The 16562-nt window shown below is 45.4% G+C and overlaps 2 protein-coding genes across 19 annotated transcripts in view; one reads left to right on the top strand and one right to left on the bottom strand.

The window, feature by feature from the left end:
- PRKCQ (protein kinase C theta) overlaps positions 1-16562 on the top strand; it is a 139134-nt gene that overhangs the window by 105685 nt on the left and 16887 nt on the right. For all 10 annotated transcript variants that reach the window (XM_035306710.3, XM_035306707.3, XM_035306711.3 and 7 more), the window contains exons 13-15: positions 1927-2018; positions 4540-4602; positions 6793-6931. In XM_035306710.3, the coding sequence (XP_035162601.1) occupies positions 1927-2018; positions 4540-4602; positions 6793-6931 (294 nt within the window). The remainder of the gene's footprint in view (positions 1-1926; positions 2019-4539; positions 4603-6792; positions 6932-16562) is intronic.
- Positions 7827-16562, bottom strand: part of PFKFB3 (6-phosphofructo-2-kinase/fructose-2,6-biphosphatase 3) — a 254674-nt gene continuing 245938 nt past the window's right edge. For 8 of the 9 annotated variants that reach the window (XR_013519477.1, XR_013519480.1, XR_013519472.1 and 5 more), the window contains 2 exons: positions 10166-10325; positions 7827-8450 (listed from right to left, as the gene is read on the bottom strand). The gene's annotated coding sequence lies outside the window, so the exon portion shown is untranslated. The remainder of the gene's footprint in view (positions 8451-10165; positions 10326-16562) is intronic. The other variant, XR_013519474.1, reaches the window with a different exon arrangement.

Genomic DNA, 16562 nt, shown 5'->3' on the forward strand with positions numbered 1-16562 from the left:
GGAGGCTGAGGCAGGAGAATTGCCTGAACCCAGGAGGCGGAGGTTGCGGTGAGCCGAGATCGCACCATTGCACTCCAGCCTGGGTAACGAGCGAAACTCCGTCTCAAAAAAAAGAAAGAAAGAAAGAAATGGTTCTACTGTTCCGCTTTCATACCCTTCCCTCTCCGGAGTACTTAAGAGAAGATTCTAGTGGCTTGGATGGGTCATTATGGTTTTGAGCAAAAATGTGAGGTTAGAACAGGAGCTCTTCATATGCTGCTTGAGAGCAAGAGGGAGCGTGAGAAAGCAGGGTGTGTGCAGCTGAGGCCAATGATAACTCTCAAATTGGGTTTGAAATCTCAGTGTTAAGTTATGATTTATGTCAGTTGAGAATTTGGGCCTTGAAGAGAAAAAGGCAGGCTCCAGTTAAAGATGTATGAGATTGGTTTGGGCACAGTGGCTCACGCCCTTAACCCCAGTACTTTGGGAGGCCAAAGCAGGTGGATCATGAGGTCCAGAGATCGAGACCATCCTGACCAACATGTTGAAACCCCATCTCTACTAAAATACAAAAAAAAAAAAAATAGCCAGGTGTGGTGGTGCATGCCTTCAGCTCTAGCTACTCAGGAGGCTGAGGCAGGGGAAGTGCTTGAACCCGGGAGGTGGAGGTTGCAGTGAGCTGAGATTGCAACACTGCACTCCAGCCTGGTGACAGAGTGAGACTTTGTCTCAAAAAAAAAAAAAAAAAAGGAAAGGAAAAATATATGGAATTAGTAAATCAGATCAGAAACTAACTTTGAAAACAGGCGGACGTTTACCCTGACCTGGTTTTTTGAGATAATCGCCACAATACTTGGTTTCCCCATTCTGTCACAGCCAGGCAAAGAGTGTCACTGTCAGACCAGAACCACGCTGCTACCATTGCCTCCTGGGCCCCATGGCCTCGGTTATGTTCATATCAAAATTTAAAGGTTAATTCTATTAAACCACCCAGGTGAGAATGCCAGGTGCACATTAGCATAAAGAGCTGTTGAATTTTGTCAAAGGCCTTCTCTGCATCAATTGAGATAATCATGTAACTCTGTCATAAACTGCGGCTGGCCTCTGCCATGACTTAAGACAGGACTGGAGAAAAATAAGGTTAAACTTGATTGCAAGATCCAGGCAGGAATGACTGACATGCCCATCCCCACCATGGCATGCCCAGAGAACATGCTCAGTAGCTAATTACTGAGTGTTGAATGAATGGATGTTTTCAAGCTCCACTCTGGGAGTCAGAGACCAAGACATATTCTCCTTATCACCATGCACACTGTCAGTTTCCATAGCACGTGATCAGCACATGCTAAGCGCGTGGTATCACCATCTGGCCGGCAGGTCCACTGGACTCTCCCTTGCGCCCCAGCTCTTCTGCCGGTTATAACACACAAGCGTCTAGCCGATGTCACACGGCATCCCACCTAGACTCCCCAGGCTGCCTGTGGCTCAAAACTATAGATTGGCTCAGCGGTTTTGGTGGTCTTCCTATAAGTGATTTTGTGACAGAATGGGTTCCCCTGAAATGATCTAATCCATTTTAAAAGGAGTCCTCCTTGTATTTTCTCTAAGGAGCTAAAAGTTGGAACTGTGGCTGGGTGCAGTGGCTCAAGCCTATAATCCCAGCACTTTGGGAGGCTGAGGTGGACCATTCACCTGAGGTCAGGAGTTGGAGACCAGCCTGGTCAACACAGAGAAACCCCGTCTCTGCTAAAAATACAAAAATTAGCTGGGCATGGTGGTGAGCTCCTGTTGTCTCAGCTACCAGGGGGGCTGAGGGGACAGAATCGCTTGAAGCCAGGAGGCAGAGGTCACAGTAAGCCAAGATTGAGCCACATAACTCCAGCTGGGGAGACTGAGTGAGTGAGTGAGTGAGTGAATGAATGTTGGAATTGTTTTGTTTTCCCACAGGAAAACCTCTTTTTTGTGATGGAGTACCTCAACGGAGGGGACTTAATGTACCACATCCAAAGCTGCCACAAGTTCGATCTTTCCAGAGCCACGTAAGAGCCTTTAAGGGTTTGGGGGTTTCCCATCATTCTTGTCGGTTCCCACATGATTTTTTTTCTTCTTTGCCACTTGGCATGCCTACCTTCCAGAGCCAGGTAAACCCTGGGGAATACATCAAGCAGGACAACAGCTTTCCCCGGTCTTAAAACCGAAATTCATGTCAGTTCGGTTTCATTTCTCCGTGATTTGAAACACTACTTTGTTTTGATTTGATTTGTTTTGAGGCGGAGCATACGCCGGGCACGGTGGTTCATGTCTGTAATGCTCACACTTTGGAAGGCACAGAACTAAAGGCTTAGGGGAAGTGTGGGAAGTCAGTCTTCTTAAGCAGCCTCCTAGAATATAATTTTTTGGTCTATCTACAAAATCATAGATTATGAAGCTGTTTTATACTAGTTTTTGAATCTTCAGGAAATTGAGAAATACTAGAAACTGAAAAATACTTTGTTGTCCAGGCTGGAGTGCAGTGGCTCAATTTCGGCTCACGATCACCTCTGCCTCCTGAGTAGCCGGGATTACAGATGCCCGCCACCACACCCAGCTAATTTTTGTATTTTTAGTAGAGACAGGGTTTCACCATCTTGGCCAGTCTGGTCTTGAACTCCTGATCTCGTGATCTGCCCACCTCAGCCTCCCAAAGTGCCAGGATTACAGGTGTGAGCCACCACACCCAGCCTAGTTTCTTAGGGAACCATCCCAATTCATTAAGCTTCTAACTAAGCACAGAAGCAAATATGTGCCCTTTGAAAAGGAAGCAGTGAAATGGACCACAGACCTCAAGGGTGGTCCCCAGGGATGGAGCTTGTAGCTGAGCCCTCATGGAAAGCCTGATGTGGAGGCATAAAGCTTTAGGAAGCGGAAGAGGCACCTTTATCTGAGGATAAAGCTTCACCTTCCTAGTACCAGACAGCCTGAGACACATGGAGATGGGCAGGCTCTGTGTACCTGGTGTCTGTGTCTACCTGGAAGGCATTTAGGACAGGATGGGTCCAAGCTGGCTGGAGATGACAGTGGACTAGATGAATCCTTTCCAGCATGAAAAATGTAAAATTTTTCTCCTGTAAAAACCCTGGCTGGAATGGCTCTTCGTCACATCTAGTGGGTAGCACTCTGCTGAGCTCACGACTCTGGAAAACCTTAGCAAGGCACCCAGAGGGAATTTTATTGCACCTGAGGCCACAGCACTGACCGCCCTCCTGCCCATGCTGTTCCCCTTGGGTCCGACTTCCTGCTCCCTGAGACATGCAAGCAAAGGAAACCTCTGCCTCTGGGCTCCTTGGAAGATGATGAGGGTGGGCTAGCTCCCTTTGCTCAATGCTCAATAATCCCTCCCTCCCATCTGCATGAACACTTTGAGTGGTTTAGGTTGAAGTGGGCTGAGAAATGGATTTGGCCTGCCAGCTCCTGTAAAAACCCTGGCTGGAATGGTTGTTTATCACATCTAGTGGGTAGCACTCTGCTGAGCTCATTGCCTCTGGGAAACCTCAGCACTGCACCCAAAGGTAATTTTATTGGATTTTTGTAGCAGAGAAATAATCGGGCATTTTTCATGCTGAAAAGGATTCACTTAGTCCATTGTCGTCTCCAGCCAGCTCGGACCCATGCTATCCATCCTGTCGTAAATGTCTCCCAGGAAGCTCGCTCTCATGTCCGACCTAATCCCACCAGTGACCGTGTAAACTCATTCTCTTTAAGCTTGTCACAGTTGAAGATAAAGAGTAACTTATCATCTTGCATCTGCTAATATCCTTTTTTCCACCTCTGGGGCTGTAAGTGTTGCCCAGGGTAAAGGTTCTCAGTACAAAAATAAACCAGCCACTTCTATTTAAAATGGTGCATACAGGTTTATGGGTGCCAAGCAGAGTTTAAAATAAGGGGGAAATTATTTGCCTATTATCTACACTATTACTTTTTCTTTGGAGGGGGTGTCAGAGTCTCTGTCACCCTGGCTGGAGTGCAGTGGTGTGATCTCAGCTCACTGCAATCTCTGCCTCTCACGTTCAAGTAGTTATCAAGCCTCAGCCTCCCAAGTAGCTGGGACTACAGGCACCTGCCACCATGCCCTGCTAATTTTTGTATATATGGGGTTTCACCATGTTGGCCAGGCTGGTCTCGAACTCCTGACTTCAAGTGATCCACCTGCCTGTACCTCCCAAAGTGCTATTATAGCCGCTGTGCCTGGCCTGTACTATTACTTTTAACGTCTGTATGTTTTATTAGCAAAAACAAAAAGATGACAATGTGAGCATTGTTTAAAATATAAGAACAAGTACTAGATACAGGCAGGACTCAGTTCAGAAGCCAGCTGCTTTATGCAGTTAGGGCTGAGTCTGGAGGTGTCTGAGCCCCCACTTTCTTATGTGTAGAATGAAGGGACAACATCTTCTTTGTTGGGATTAAAGAGTTGTGTACACCACTTAGCCACACACAGCATGTCACAAAAGGTGAGCCCGGGTTTGGGGATTTTTGTTCTGTGACTACATTCACGCTGAGCCTTGGTTCTCTTTCCCCCAGGTTTTATGCTGCTGAAATAATTCTTGGTCTGCAGTTCCTTCATTCCAAAGGAATAGTCTACAGGTAAATTTTGCTTTGTAGAAAGAAATGCTGACATACTGACTTTCCTGGCTCGGTTAATTGCACCGAATCATTGCACAGAGTGCTGCGAGACAGCCCATGTGATTTCCTGGGAGGACGCTCCACACGTAGGCTTCCTGCCCACCCCTACCGTGATTACATGGGTGGTGACTTACAACCAAAGACGACATTCTAGTCTCAAAAGCAGGAAAGTGCTGAGCTCATTCTGTCCCTTACACTGGTTCTCACTTGAATTCCTTCTTTCCTTCCCCCATTTTCACTGCCCTGCCTTCTCTTTGTTACCTCGTCTTATGCTTTCTTTCTCTTTTGTCCCCTTTGTCCCTCTTATTTGTGCTTGTCTTTGCTTCGGGCCATAGAAATGCTTATGGAATTGTCTCCTTTTGAGGCAGGAGAGCCCTTCCCTGAACACTGACATACACGTGTGAAAACCCATGATTCCACACTTTGGAGAAGCACACAGAACACCTGTGTCCTCCTTCATGAATACAGAAGTCTGCTGTATGACATCATTTCACCTTCTTCTCTCCAAGCCCTTAGACTGAAGCTATTGTACCTCCGTCTCCTTACTTCTTTTCTCAAAATATAGTTGGCACTTATTTAACATACAAACCTTTACAAGCCTAGCTGTCAGGCTTCCAACTCACTGCAGATTAGAAGGAAAAATAGAAAAGCAAGGAGCTAGTGAGGTGGGTGGCTGAGCTGCTGGAGACCAGATGATTAGTATTGAAGCTTTGGTGCTTACAGAGCGTGGAATTCACTCAGCGGGGAAGAACCTCTCCATTTTCTGAGGGTGCAGCCAAGTGGGGGTTGCCCTGTTCAGAGTCACAGAACTAAAGGTAAGAAAGCTTTGGGAAGTCAGTCTTCTTAAGCAGCCTCTTTGAATATAATTTTTTGGTCTATCTACAGAATCATAAGAAGCTGTTTTATATTTTTTTTAAATCTTCAGGAAATTGAGAAATACCAGAATATTGTTTAAAAACCCTTATCAGAATTTTATTTTTAAAAAATTTTTATTTATATATGTAAGGCCTGCAATATATCTAAAATATTTCCGTACCTAGGCACTAAATAAATTATGTGGGTTGGATGGATGGATGATGGATGGGTGCAGATGGTTGGATGGGTGGACAAACGATGGATGAATAATGAATGGATAAACAGGTGTTTGGATGGATGGATGGACAATGGATGAACAGATGGATGGATGGTGTGGATGGATGAATGATGGGTAAATGAACAGATTGTTGGTTGGGATGGATGTATGAATGGTGATGGATGGGCAGATAAATAAATGTAAGGGGCTGGGTGTGGTAGCTCATGCCTGTGTATCCCAGCACTTTGGGAAGCCAAGGCAGGTGGATCACCTGAGGTTAGAAGTTGGAGACCAGCCTGGCCAAAATGACAAAATCCAGTCTTTACTAAAAATACAAAAATTAGCTGGGTGTGGTGGTGCATACCTGTAGTCCCAGCTACTGTGGAGGCTGAGGCAAGAGAATCGCTTGAACCTGGGAGGTGGCGATTGCAGTGATCTGAGATCATGCCACTGCACTGCAGCCTGGGCAACAGAGCAACAATCCATCTCAAAAAATTGGAAGGGAGGAATAAAAATTAGGAAGGGCTGGAGAGAGACAGACAGAGATCTGAGACCAGAAGGGACCCCGTGAACCCTAAACCCACATACCTCGGCACATTTTATTTCCCTGTGTCACAATGCTTCTTCCTATCATGTCACCATGTAAATTACTGACACTCAGAACAAAAAAAGCAATAGATGTCCATAAGTAGCTTTACTATCACAACAAATTATACCCATTTTTGAGTTTTACCCTGCCCATGCGTGGAATACATATATATATAGAGAGAGAGAGAGTAGCTGGGCATGGTAGTGGGTTCCTGTAATCCCAGCTACTTGGGAGGCTGAGGTAGAGAATTGCTTGAACCCAGGAGGCAGAGGTTGCAGTGGGCTGAGATCACTGCACCCCATCCTGGCAACAGAGTGACAATTTGTCTCCAAAAAAAAAAAAGGAAAGTTATTAGTTACATTTCCCTAAGAATGAAATGGGATCTTTTCAGAGGCTACTGTTCTCCAAGGAAAGAGAAATTTGTTGGCATGAATTTGAAGTTAACCAAATCATATTTATTCCCATGAGATTTGCTTTGCTTGTTTTTCAGGGACCTGAAACTGGATAACATCCTGTTAGACAGAGATGGACACATCAAAATCGCGGATTTTGGCATGTGCAAGGAGAACATGCGAGGAGATGCCAAGACGAACACCTTCTGCGGGACGCCCGACTACATCGCCCCGGAGGTAGGAATGCAGTGGCAGGCTGCTCCCCTTCGGCATGCCCCGGCCACACGCCACTGCTTCCTCCACCCCTGATCTTGGCTCACAGCAACCTCCACCTTCCAGGTTCAAAAGATTCTCCTGCCTCAGCCTCCTGAGTAGCTGGGAATACAGGTGTCTACCACCACATCCAGCTAATTTTTTTGTATTTTTAGTAGAAAGGGGGTTTCACCATGTCAGCCAGGTTGGTCTTGAACTCCTGACCTCAAGTGATCTGCTCACCTCAGCCTCCCAAAGTGCTGGGATTACAGTGTGAGCCACTGAGCCCAGCCTGTAAGAGTTTGTTTTCTTTAGATGGAGTCTTGCTGTTGCCAGGCTGGAGTGCTGCAGTGGTACCATCTCAGCTCACTGCAACCTCGGCCTCCTGGGTTCAAACAATTCTCTGCCTCAGCCTCCCAAGTAGCTGGGACTACAGGTGCAAGCCACCACACCCAGCTAATTTTTGTATTTTTAGCAGAGATGGGGTTTCACCATGTTGGCCAGGATGGTCTTGATCTTTTGACCTCATGATCTGTCCACAGCCTTCCAAAGTGCTGAGATCATAGCCATGAGCCACCAAGCCTGGTCTGTAAGAGTTCCTTATACATGGATGAGTTAATAGTCTTCAGCTGTTCTTACCACATTCCGATTTCCTAAATGCTTCTCTGCACCACTAGACCTGAAGCTCCTTAAGAGCAAGTTCCTGTCGTTGCCAGAGGAGTTGTAGCCACCTGAGTCCTAGAACTGTGTAGCTTTGCCCTGTGGTTGGGTAATATGTAATTTTAATTTAACCTGGGCCTCTGTTCCATGAGGAATGCTGGCTTTTAGCTTACATGGCATTGTTGAACTCAGAGTGAGGCTCATTGACTAAGTAACTCTCTGATCATAGAAATCTGTGTTTCATTCAGGTTAGCAGATACAGGCATTGATGCCATAAACCAGTTTTCATTTGAAGTAAAGCCAGAGCTCATCAAAGCACAAGTGAAGGGGACCTGAGAGGAGAGACTCAACTCAATTACTGAATTCCCCTTCATCATAATTTTGAGATATGCCCACATGCACCCTGCTCAGACCACCCCAGCAGTGGTTTCCTTTGTCACTCCCTGAGCCCCACAGCACCTTGGGGTGGCTGCCTTACTCCGATGCGCTTCTGTCTACGGATGTTGGCTGCTGGGCCTTTTCCACAGCCAGCCTTCCTTCCTGATTTCCATCTGCTGCTCACAGAATCCGGCTTCCTCTCACGTGTACTTGTCTCCGCCATTCAGTGTTTGGGCCTCTTCTCTTCTCACTCCACATCCTCCACGGGTGACCGTATTGACGCCTGTGGTTTTCGCTCTGGAGTGAATACGGCCCCCCTGCACATTTTCCTGCTTGGCACCTCCCAGGAAATGCATGAGTCCTTCGGAGACAGAAGGTCCAAAACTCTCGCCGTTGAACTTGCTTCCTACTTCCCTCTTTCCTTCTTTTTCTTCCTTGGTGAATTCCGTATCATCCATCCAGTCTTCTAGAGAGAAAACTAGGAATTAGCCAAATTTCTGACCCCTCAAATCCACCCAAACACCAAGACCTTCTAAAATTGGACCTCTCATGTCCATTTACTCCTTTAAGCTTGTGACTGAACTCAGACTCTCCCTGGATTCCTTCTTCAAGGTCAAATCCCCTTCATTCAGCGCCCCCTTCTTTCAGCGCCCCCCAGCTCTCCAGGTCCTCCCCGCCTTTGCTGCTGTTACCCTAGTAAAGAACATGAGCATCTCTTCTGGTTCTTGGGGACACCCTGCCATCTGGATTTCCCCCTTACCATCTGTCACCAGGGCATGCTCTTTACACATCTGCTTTTTGATCAGTTAGAAAAGCATCCCCAAGATCTGTCTACTTAAATATGACTCATATACATTGTCACCACCTAAGATCGTTCAGGCGCATTTGATGACAGACTAACAGTAATCTATAGGTTAAACTGACAATAATACGTACTTTAAAATGATGAAATTGTGTTCTCTTTACTAATAGTACAAAAATATCTCTGCTTCATTAAAATAATGAGATTAAATAACTTTTTTAAAATCTTGGTTTCACACTTTAGGACTCTAGGATAGAAAGGTCTGATTTACTTATTTCCATTCTGGGTTTTGATGGCTGTCATAGCTGGGAAAGATATTTCCCAAAAGTATAATATAAACAGACTTAATGACATGCACTAAGGCAAGGCACGTCACTGACAATAGTACGTTTAAGTCCATAATTAAAAGCAGTGTTTTTTTTTTTTTTTTTTTTGGAGACGGAGTTTCGCTCTTGTTACCCAGGCTGGAGTGCAATGGCGCGATCTCGGCTCACTGCAACCTCCGCCTCCTGGGTTCAAGCAATTCTCCTGCCTCAGCCTCCTGAGTAGCTGGGATTACAGGCACGCGCCACCGTGCCCAGCTAATTTTTTTGTATTTTTAGTAGAGACAGGGTTTCACCATGTTGACCAGGATGGTCTCGATCTCTCGACCTCGTGATCCACCCGTCTCGGCCTCCCAAAGTGCTGGGATTACAGGCTTGAGCCACCGCGCCCGGCCGTGATATATTTCATTTTTTAACCAATCTTCTGTTCCCTGAGAGCTTGCCCTGGGAGATAAACCCAGCAGCGCTGCCATTTTCTTATGTTCTTCTTAAGAAAGCATCATTTAGTACAGTATTATCTACATCCAGATGTTATGCTTTCATTGCTATTGCAGTGTTGCCTTCACCCCAAGCCTCTTTGCAGATTAAGACCTTGTCATTTTGTAAAACATTGCAGTACTCAGGCAAACGCAATGGCTCATACCTATAATCCCAGCACTTTGAGAGGCTGAGGTGGGTGAATCACTTGAGCCCAGAAGTTCAAGACGGCAAAACCCTGTCTCTACTAAAAATACAAAAAATAATCAGGCGTGGTGGTAGGCACCTGTAATCCCAGCACTTTGGGAAGCAGGTGGATCACTGAGGTCAGGAGTTCGAGACCAGCCTGGCCAACATGGTGAAACCAACACGGTGAAACCTTGTCTCTACTAAAAATACAAAAATTAGCTGGGCATGGTGGTGAATAGCTGTAGTCCCAGCTATATGGGAAACTGAGGCATGAAAATTGTTTGAACCCATGAGGTGGAGGTTGCAACACTGTGCTCCAGCCTGGGTGACAGAGCAAGACCCTTTCTCTCAAAAAAATTAAACAGAACCCAAAGTGATAGCACAACTTACGATGCATGGAAAGTAAGTGCATAAGCCGAGTCTCTGCTAAGCTCCTTCTGAGATGCAGCTTCCCTCCTCCCCCGAGGAGTCCTCACTTCCTGTTTAAGTTTCTCAATGAAGGTACCTGTGTCACTCTGGCTGGTAAGTGGTCATGAAGCCTCAAAAAAATCTAAAATGAGGAAGAATTGATGGCTGTATTACAAACACAAATTCGGGTTTTCTTGTCGTGTCTGGGATGATTGGGGCCACCCCTGGGTCGATGCACCCCCGGAGGCCACTGCTCAGTCAGGTCTCCAGATTCTCCCCTGCCCAGCATCAATATCCTCAAGGAGTGCCCCCATTCCCAGCTGGGTGTCAGTCACGGTCCTGAATGGAGGTCCCTAAGAATATGTGCTGCCACATTAAAGTGCTACCTGCCTGGCCAGGCCACACTGTTCATCTCTGCCACTGCACATCCTTGGTCTCTGGTCCTCCCTGGACCATAGTCACCTTCTCCCTAAAGTTGCCACTGGCTTTGGGGATAGCCAGCTGTTCCCTTTCCTGTGCAACCACAGAACCTCTGCATCCACCTGACCAATCCACTGAGCTTCTCCCCATCAGGGACCACGGCTCATCCACCCACAGGCTGGAGCAGCAGCCGTCAGCTGTTTTCCAAATAAACGACCACACTAAGTCACGCACCCTGAAAGGTCACCTCTAAACGGGTCCTGGATTCCCCACCTCTGGGTGTCTTTTGTTAAATAACCCTCCCCAGCTTTCCTCTTCTCTGCCTGGAAAAATCCTGCCCCTGTTCTGAGGTTTCCGTCATCTCACTCAGTTCCCCATTGCCCCTTTTTCCCTCAAAATCCAAACAAAACTGGAGCTGTGTTCTCCTGCCTCTGTGCCTTAGGGAAATGTCCACCTCTCTGGTGTGGTTCAAAGTTGATGCTGCCCTGCGTGGTCTTTATGCATGTTCCATTGCTGTCTCTCCTACGAACATGTCTGTAAGCACCTTCAAGGAGGGTACTCTGTGGCCAGGGGAAAGCCGACTAGGTGAGGCAAAAAATTAAAACCCAGGAACACACAACAGCTGGGATAGAGGCCATAGAGTCCATCTGGCAGGCACAGATAGTTCCTGGCAGGAGAACTCAAATCTCAGAAGTACATGCATTTCAGAGCAGTGTCAGGAGCCACACAGGAAAAACAGACCTGCGCTCCCATGACTGGGGACCGTCTCACTAGGCCACTCCTCCTGAGACCCTAAAGCGCCTCTCCAAAGCTCCACGGCCTCCCCTCCCCCGCCTTCTTCCTATAATAGGGGAAGAGAGAGGCTGGTGTCTCTTTGGAGGTCCAAACTCATTTCGACAAAGAATAAGGAGGCACTTAAACAGGGAAACATCGTACTTACTTTTTTTTTTTTTTGAGATGGAGTCTTACTCCATTGCCAGGCCAAATACAGTGGTGCAATCTCAGCTCACTGCAACCTCTGCCTCCCAGGTTCAAGCAATTCTCCTGCCTCAGCCTCCCAAGTAGCTGGGACTACAAGTGCACACCACCACACCCAGCTAATTTTTGTAATTTTAGTAGAGAGAGGGTTTCACCACCTTGGCCAGGATGGTCTTGATCTCTTGACCTTGATCCACCCCCCTCAGCTTCCCAAAGTGCTGGGATTACAGGTGTGAGGCACCACACTGAGCTGGAAACATGGTACTTTCCACAGCACACTAGACACTCAGTAAATCCAGACGGGATTGCAATGCATGGAAGCAACTCCCTGGAGAAAGTTAGAGTTCCCTGGAAACCAAACTGGTTTGGGCCCCAGAAGTTCACTGAGTTCTGGGGCAGCACTTGCCACAAGTCTGCAGTGCAGCTGTTTCAGCCAGAGCAGTGGGTCTACACACAAAATCTCACACAAATCCAGGCGCCTTTTCAACTGGCAACTGGAATGCCCGGGAGACAGAGTCACCTGTCCAACTGAAGATACAGGGGTCTGAGGCAGGGAGCCAGGTGATCGGGCATGGCCAGTCCCACCCCCACAAAGACCAGCAAGCTGAAACGCTCTGGACTGAGAGTTTCACAGCCAGCACAGCTGAACCCAGGATGGTCCAGCTCTGGGGGGGAGGGGCGTCCACCATTACAGAGGCAGTCCACCACTACAGAGGTAGTCCGGCATTGCCAAGGCGGTCTGCCATTACCCAGGCAGCCCACCATTACCGAGGTGGGCCGCCATTGCCGAGGCAGTTCTAACTGTATGCCTGTAAACATGACTGCAGGGAGGTTCACATGGTGCTGGGTGGAGCCCACAGCAGCTCAGCAAAGCCTCTGCTGGCAGACTGTGACTAGGCTGCCTCCTCACTGGGCAGGGCATCCCAATATTAGACAGATCAATGAGACAGAAAATTAACAAGGATATCCAGAACTTAAACTCAGACCTGGATCAAGCAAATCTAATAGACATTTACAGAACTCTCCACCCCAAATCCACAGAATATACATTCTTCTCAGCACCACATCACACCTACTCTAAAATTGACCACATAATTGGAAGAAATCACTCCTCAGCAAATGCAAAAGAATGGAAATCATAACAGTCTCTCAGACCACAGAGCAATCAAGTTAGAACTCAGAATTCAGAAACTAATTCAGAACCACACAGCTTCATGGAAACTGAACAACTGGCTCTTGAATGTTGACTGGATAAACAATGAAATGAAGGCAGAAATAAAGATGTTCTTTGAAACCAACGAGAACAAAGACACGACATACCAGAATCCCTGGGACACATTTAAAGCAGTGATAGAGGGAAATTTATAGCAAAAATGCCCACATGAGAAGCGAGGAAAGATCTAAAATTGACACCCTATTGTCAAAATTGAAAGAGCTAGAGGAGCAGGATGAAAAAAACTCAACCTAGCAGAAAACAAGAAGTAACTAAGATCAGAGCAGAACTGAAGGAGATAGAGACACACAAAAAAACCCTTCAAAAAAAATCAATAAATCCAGGAGCTGGTTTTTGGAAAAGATCAACAAAAAGACCACTAATCAGATAAAAAAGATAAAATAGATACAGTAAAAAAATGATCAAGGGGATATCACCACAGATTCCACAGAAATACAAACCACCATCAGAGATGACTACAAACAACTCTATGCATATAAACCAGTAAACCTGGAAGAAATGGATAAATTCCTGGACACTTGCACCCTCCCAAGCCTAAACCAGGAAGAAGTCATAACCCTGAAGTGACCAATAACAAGGGCTGAAGTTGAGGCAGCAATTAATAGCCTACCAACCAAAAAAAGTCCAGGTCCAGATGGGTTCACAGCCAAATTCTACCAGACATACAAAGAGAAGCTGGTACCATTCCTTCTGAAACTATTCCAAACAATCCAAAAAGAGGAAATCCTTCCCAAATCATTTTGAGACCAACATCATCCTGATACCAAAACCAGGCAGAGATTCAACCAAAAAAGAAAACTTCAGGCCAATATCCATGATGAACATAGATGCAAAAAATCTTCAATAAAATACAGGCAAACCAATTGCAACAGCACATCAAAAAGCTTATCCATAATGATGAAGCAGGATTCATCCCGGGGATGCAAGGCTGGTTCAACATACACAAGTCTATAAATGTAATTCACCACATAAATAGAACCAAAGACAGAAACCACATGATTATCTCAATAGATGCAGAGAAGGCCTTCGACAAAATTCAAAAGCCCTTTATGCTAAAAACTCTCAATAAACTAGGTATCGATAGAATGTATCTGAAAATAATAAAAGCTATTTATGACAAACCCACAGATAATATCATACTGAATGGGCAAAAACTGGAAGCATTCCCTTTGAAATCTGGCACTAGACAAGGATGCCCCCTCTCACCACTCCTATTCAATATAGTACTGGAAGTTCTAGCCAGAGCAATCAGGCAAAAAAAAAAAAGAAAGGGTATTCAATTAGGAAAGGAGGAAGTCAAATTGTCTCTATTTGTAGAAGACATGATTGTATATTTAGGAGACCCCATCATCTCAGCCCAAAATCTCCTGAAACTGATAAGCAACTTCAGCAAAGTCTCAGGATACAAAATCAATGTGCAGAAATCACAAGCATTCCTATACACCATTAACAGCCTTAAAGAAAGCCAAATCAAGAACAAACTGCCATTCACAATTGCCACAAAGAGAATAAAATACCAAGGAATACAACTCACAAAGGATGTAAAGGACCTCTTCAAGGAGAACTACAAACCACTTCTCAATGAAGTAAGAGAGGACACAAACAGATGGAGAAACATTCCATGCTCATGGTTAGGATGAATCAATATCATGAAAATGGCCATACTTCCCAAAGTAATTTACAGATTCAACACTATCCCATCAAGCTACCGACCTTCACAGAACTGGAAAAAAACCACCTTAAACTCCAAATGGAACCAAAAGAGAGCCCGCATAACTAAGTCATTCTAAGCAAAAAGAACAAGGCTGGAGGCATCACACTACCTGGCTTCAAACTATACTACAAAACAGCATGGTACTGGTACCAAAACAGATGTTGCCCAATGGAACAGAACAGAGGCCTTGGAGGCAATGCCACACATCTACAACCATCTGATCTTTGACAAACCTTGCAAAAACAAGCAATGGGGAAAGGATTCCCTGTTTAATAAACAGTGTTGGGAAAACTGGATAGCCATGTGCAGAAAGCAGAAACTGGACCCCTTCCTGATACCTTACATTAAAATTAATTCCAGATGGATTAAAGACTTAAACATAAGACCTAACACCATAAAAACCCTAGAAGAAAACCTAGGCAAAACCATTCAGGACATAGGCATAGGCAAGGACTTCATGACTAAAACACCAAAAGCATTGGCAACAAAAGCCAAAATAGACAAATGGGACCTAAAACAATCATTAGAATGAATCAGCAACCAAGAGAATGGGAAAAAAAATTTTGCAATCTACCCAACTGACAAGGGGCTAAAATCCAGAATCTACAAAGAACTAAAACAGATTTACAAGAAAAAAAACAAGCACATTCAAAAGCTGGCAAAGGATATGAATAGACACTTTACAAAAGAAGACATACATGAGGCCAACAAACACATGAAAAAATGCTCATCATCACTGGTCATTAGATGCAAATCAAAACCACATTGAGATACCATCTCACGCCAGTTAGAATGGCGATCATTAAAATATCTGGAGACAACAGATGCTGGAGAGGATGTGGAGAAATAGGAACACTTTTACACTGTTGGTGGGAGTGTAAATTAGTTCAACCATTGTGGAAGACAGTGTGGCGATTCCTCAAGGACCTAGAAATAGAAATTCTATTTGACCCAGCAATCCCATTACTGGGTATATATCCAAAGGACTATAAATCGTTCTACTATAAGGACACATGTACACGAATGTTCATTGTGACACTGTTTACAATAGCAAAGACCTGGAACCAACCCAAATGCCCATCGGTTATAGACTGGACAGGGAAAATGTGGCACATATACACCATGGAATACTATGCAGCCATAAAAAACGATGAGTTTATGTCCTTTACAGGGACATGGATGAAACTGGAAACCATCATTCTCAGCAAACTGACACAAGAACAGAAAAACACCACAATGTTCTCACTCATAGGCAGGTGTTGAACAATGAGAACACATGGACACAGAGAGGGGAGTGCCACACACTGGGGTCTGTGGTGGGAGGACTAGGGGAGGGACAGCAGGAGGTGGGGAGGTTGGGGAGGGATAACATGGGGAGAATGCCAGATATAGGAGATGGGGAGGAAGGCAGCAAACCACATTATCATGTATGTACCTCTGCAACAATCTTGCATGTTCTTCACATGTAACCCAAAGCCTAAAATGCAATATTTTTTTAAAAAAAAAACAAGAGGCACATTATGATATGGAAGGAAAATCACGTAGTAAAACCCTAAAAGACCAGAATTCAGAACATTGCTCTCAGCTCACTAATTAGGAGACTTTAAATAAGACCTTTCTCCTTTCTAAGCCCAATCATCACCTGCTATGGGGGAGACAGAACTGTGCGTGCCTAGCTCAGGTGGGTTCTTACCAACAAGACATAGCGTCTGTCGAACTCCTAACACGTGTCAGTGTTCCTGAAGCAGACATTCTGTTGTGAGTTTGCATTTTGCTGCTTCCTCCTAAAGTAAAACTGAAATTTTTTACTAACATCGCCAAGCTTAGAAGGCTTAATTTGCACACAGCTGTCTCCTGTCCTTCCAAATTTTCTTTTTGTTTGTCCTGCCAAAACGAAGTTGTTTACAAAGATGGGTGGCTCAGAGACCTTTCTTGTTGCTCTGGCACCGCCTTGTGGCAGGTCTCAGAAACTGCATCTATCCCTGGCCCAACAAATCGAGGGATGGTATTGGGTGAATCTTAAATTTCCTTAT

The sequence above is a fragment of the Callithrix jacchus genome, chromosome 7, assembly GCF_049354715.1.
Source record: "Callithrix jacchus isolate 240 chromosome 7, calJac240_pri, whole genome shotgun sequence".
NCBI classification, from domain to species: domain Eukaryota; kingdom Metazoa; phylum Chordata; class Mammalia; order Primates; family Cebidae; genus Callithrix; species Callithrix jacchus.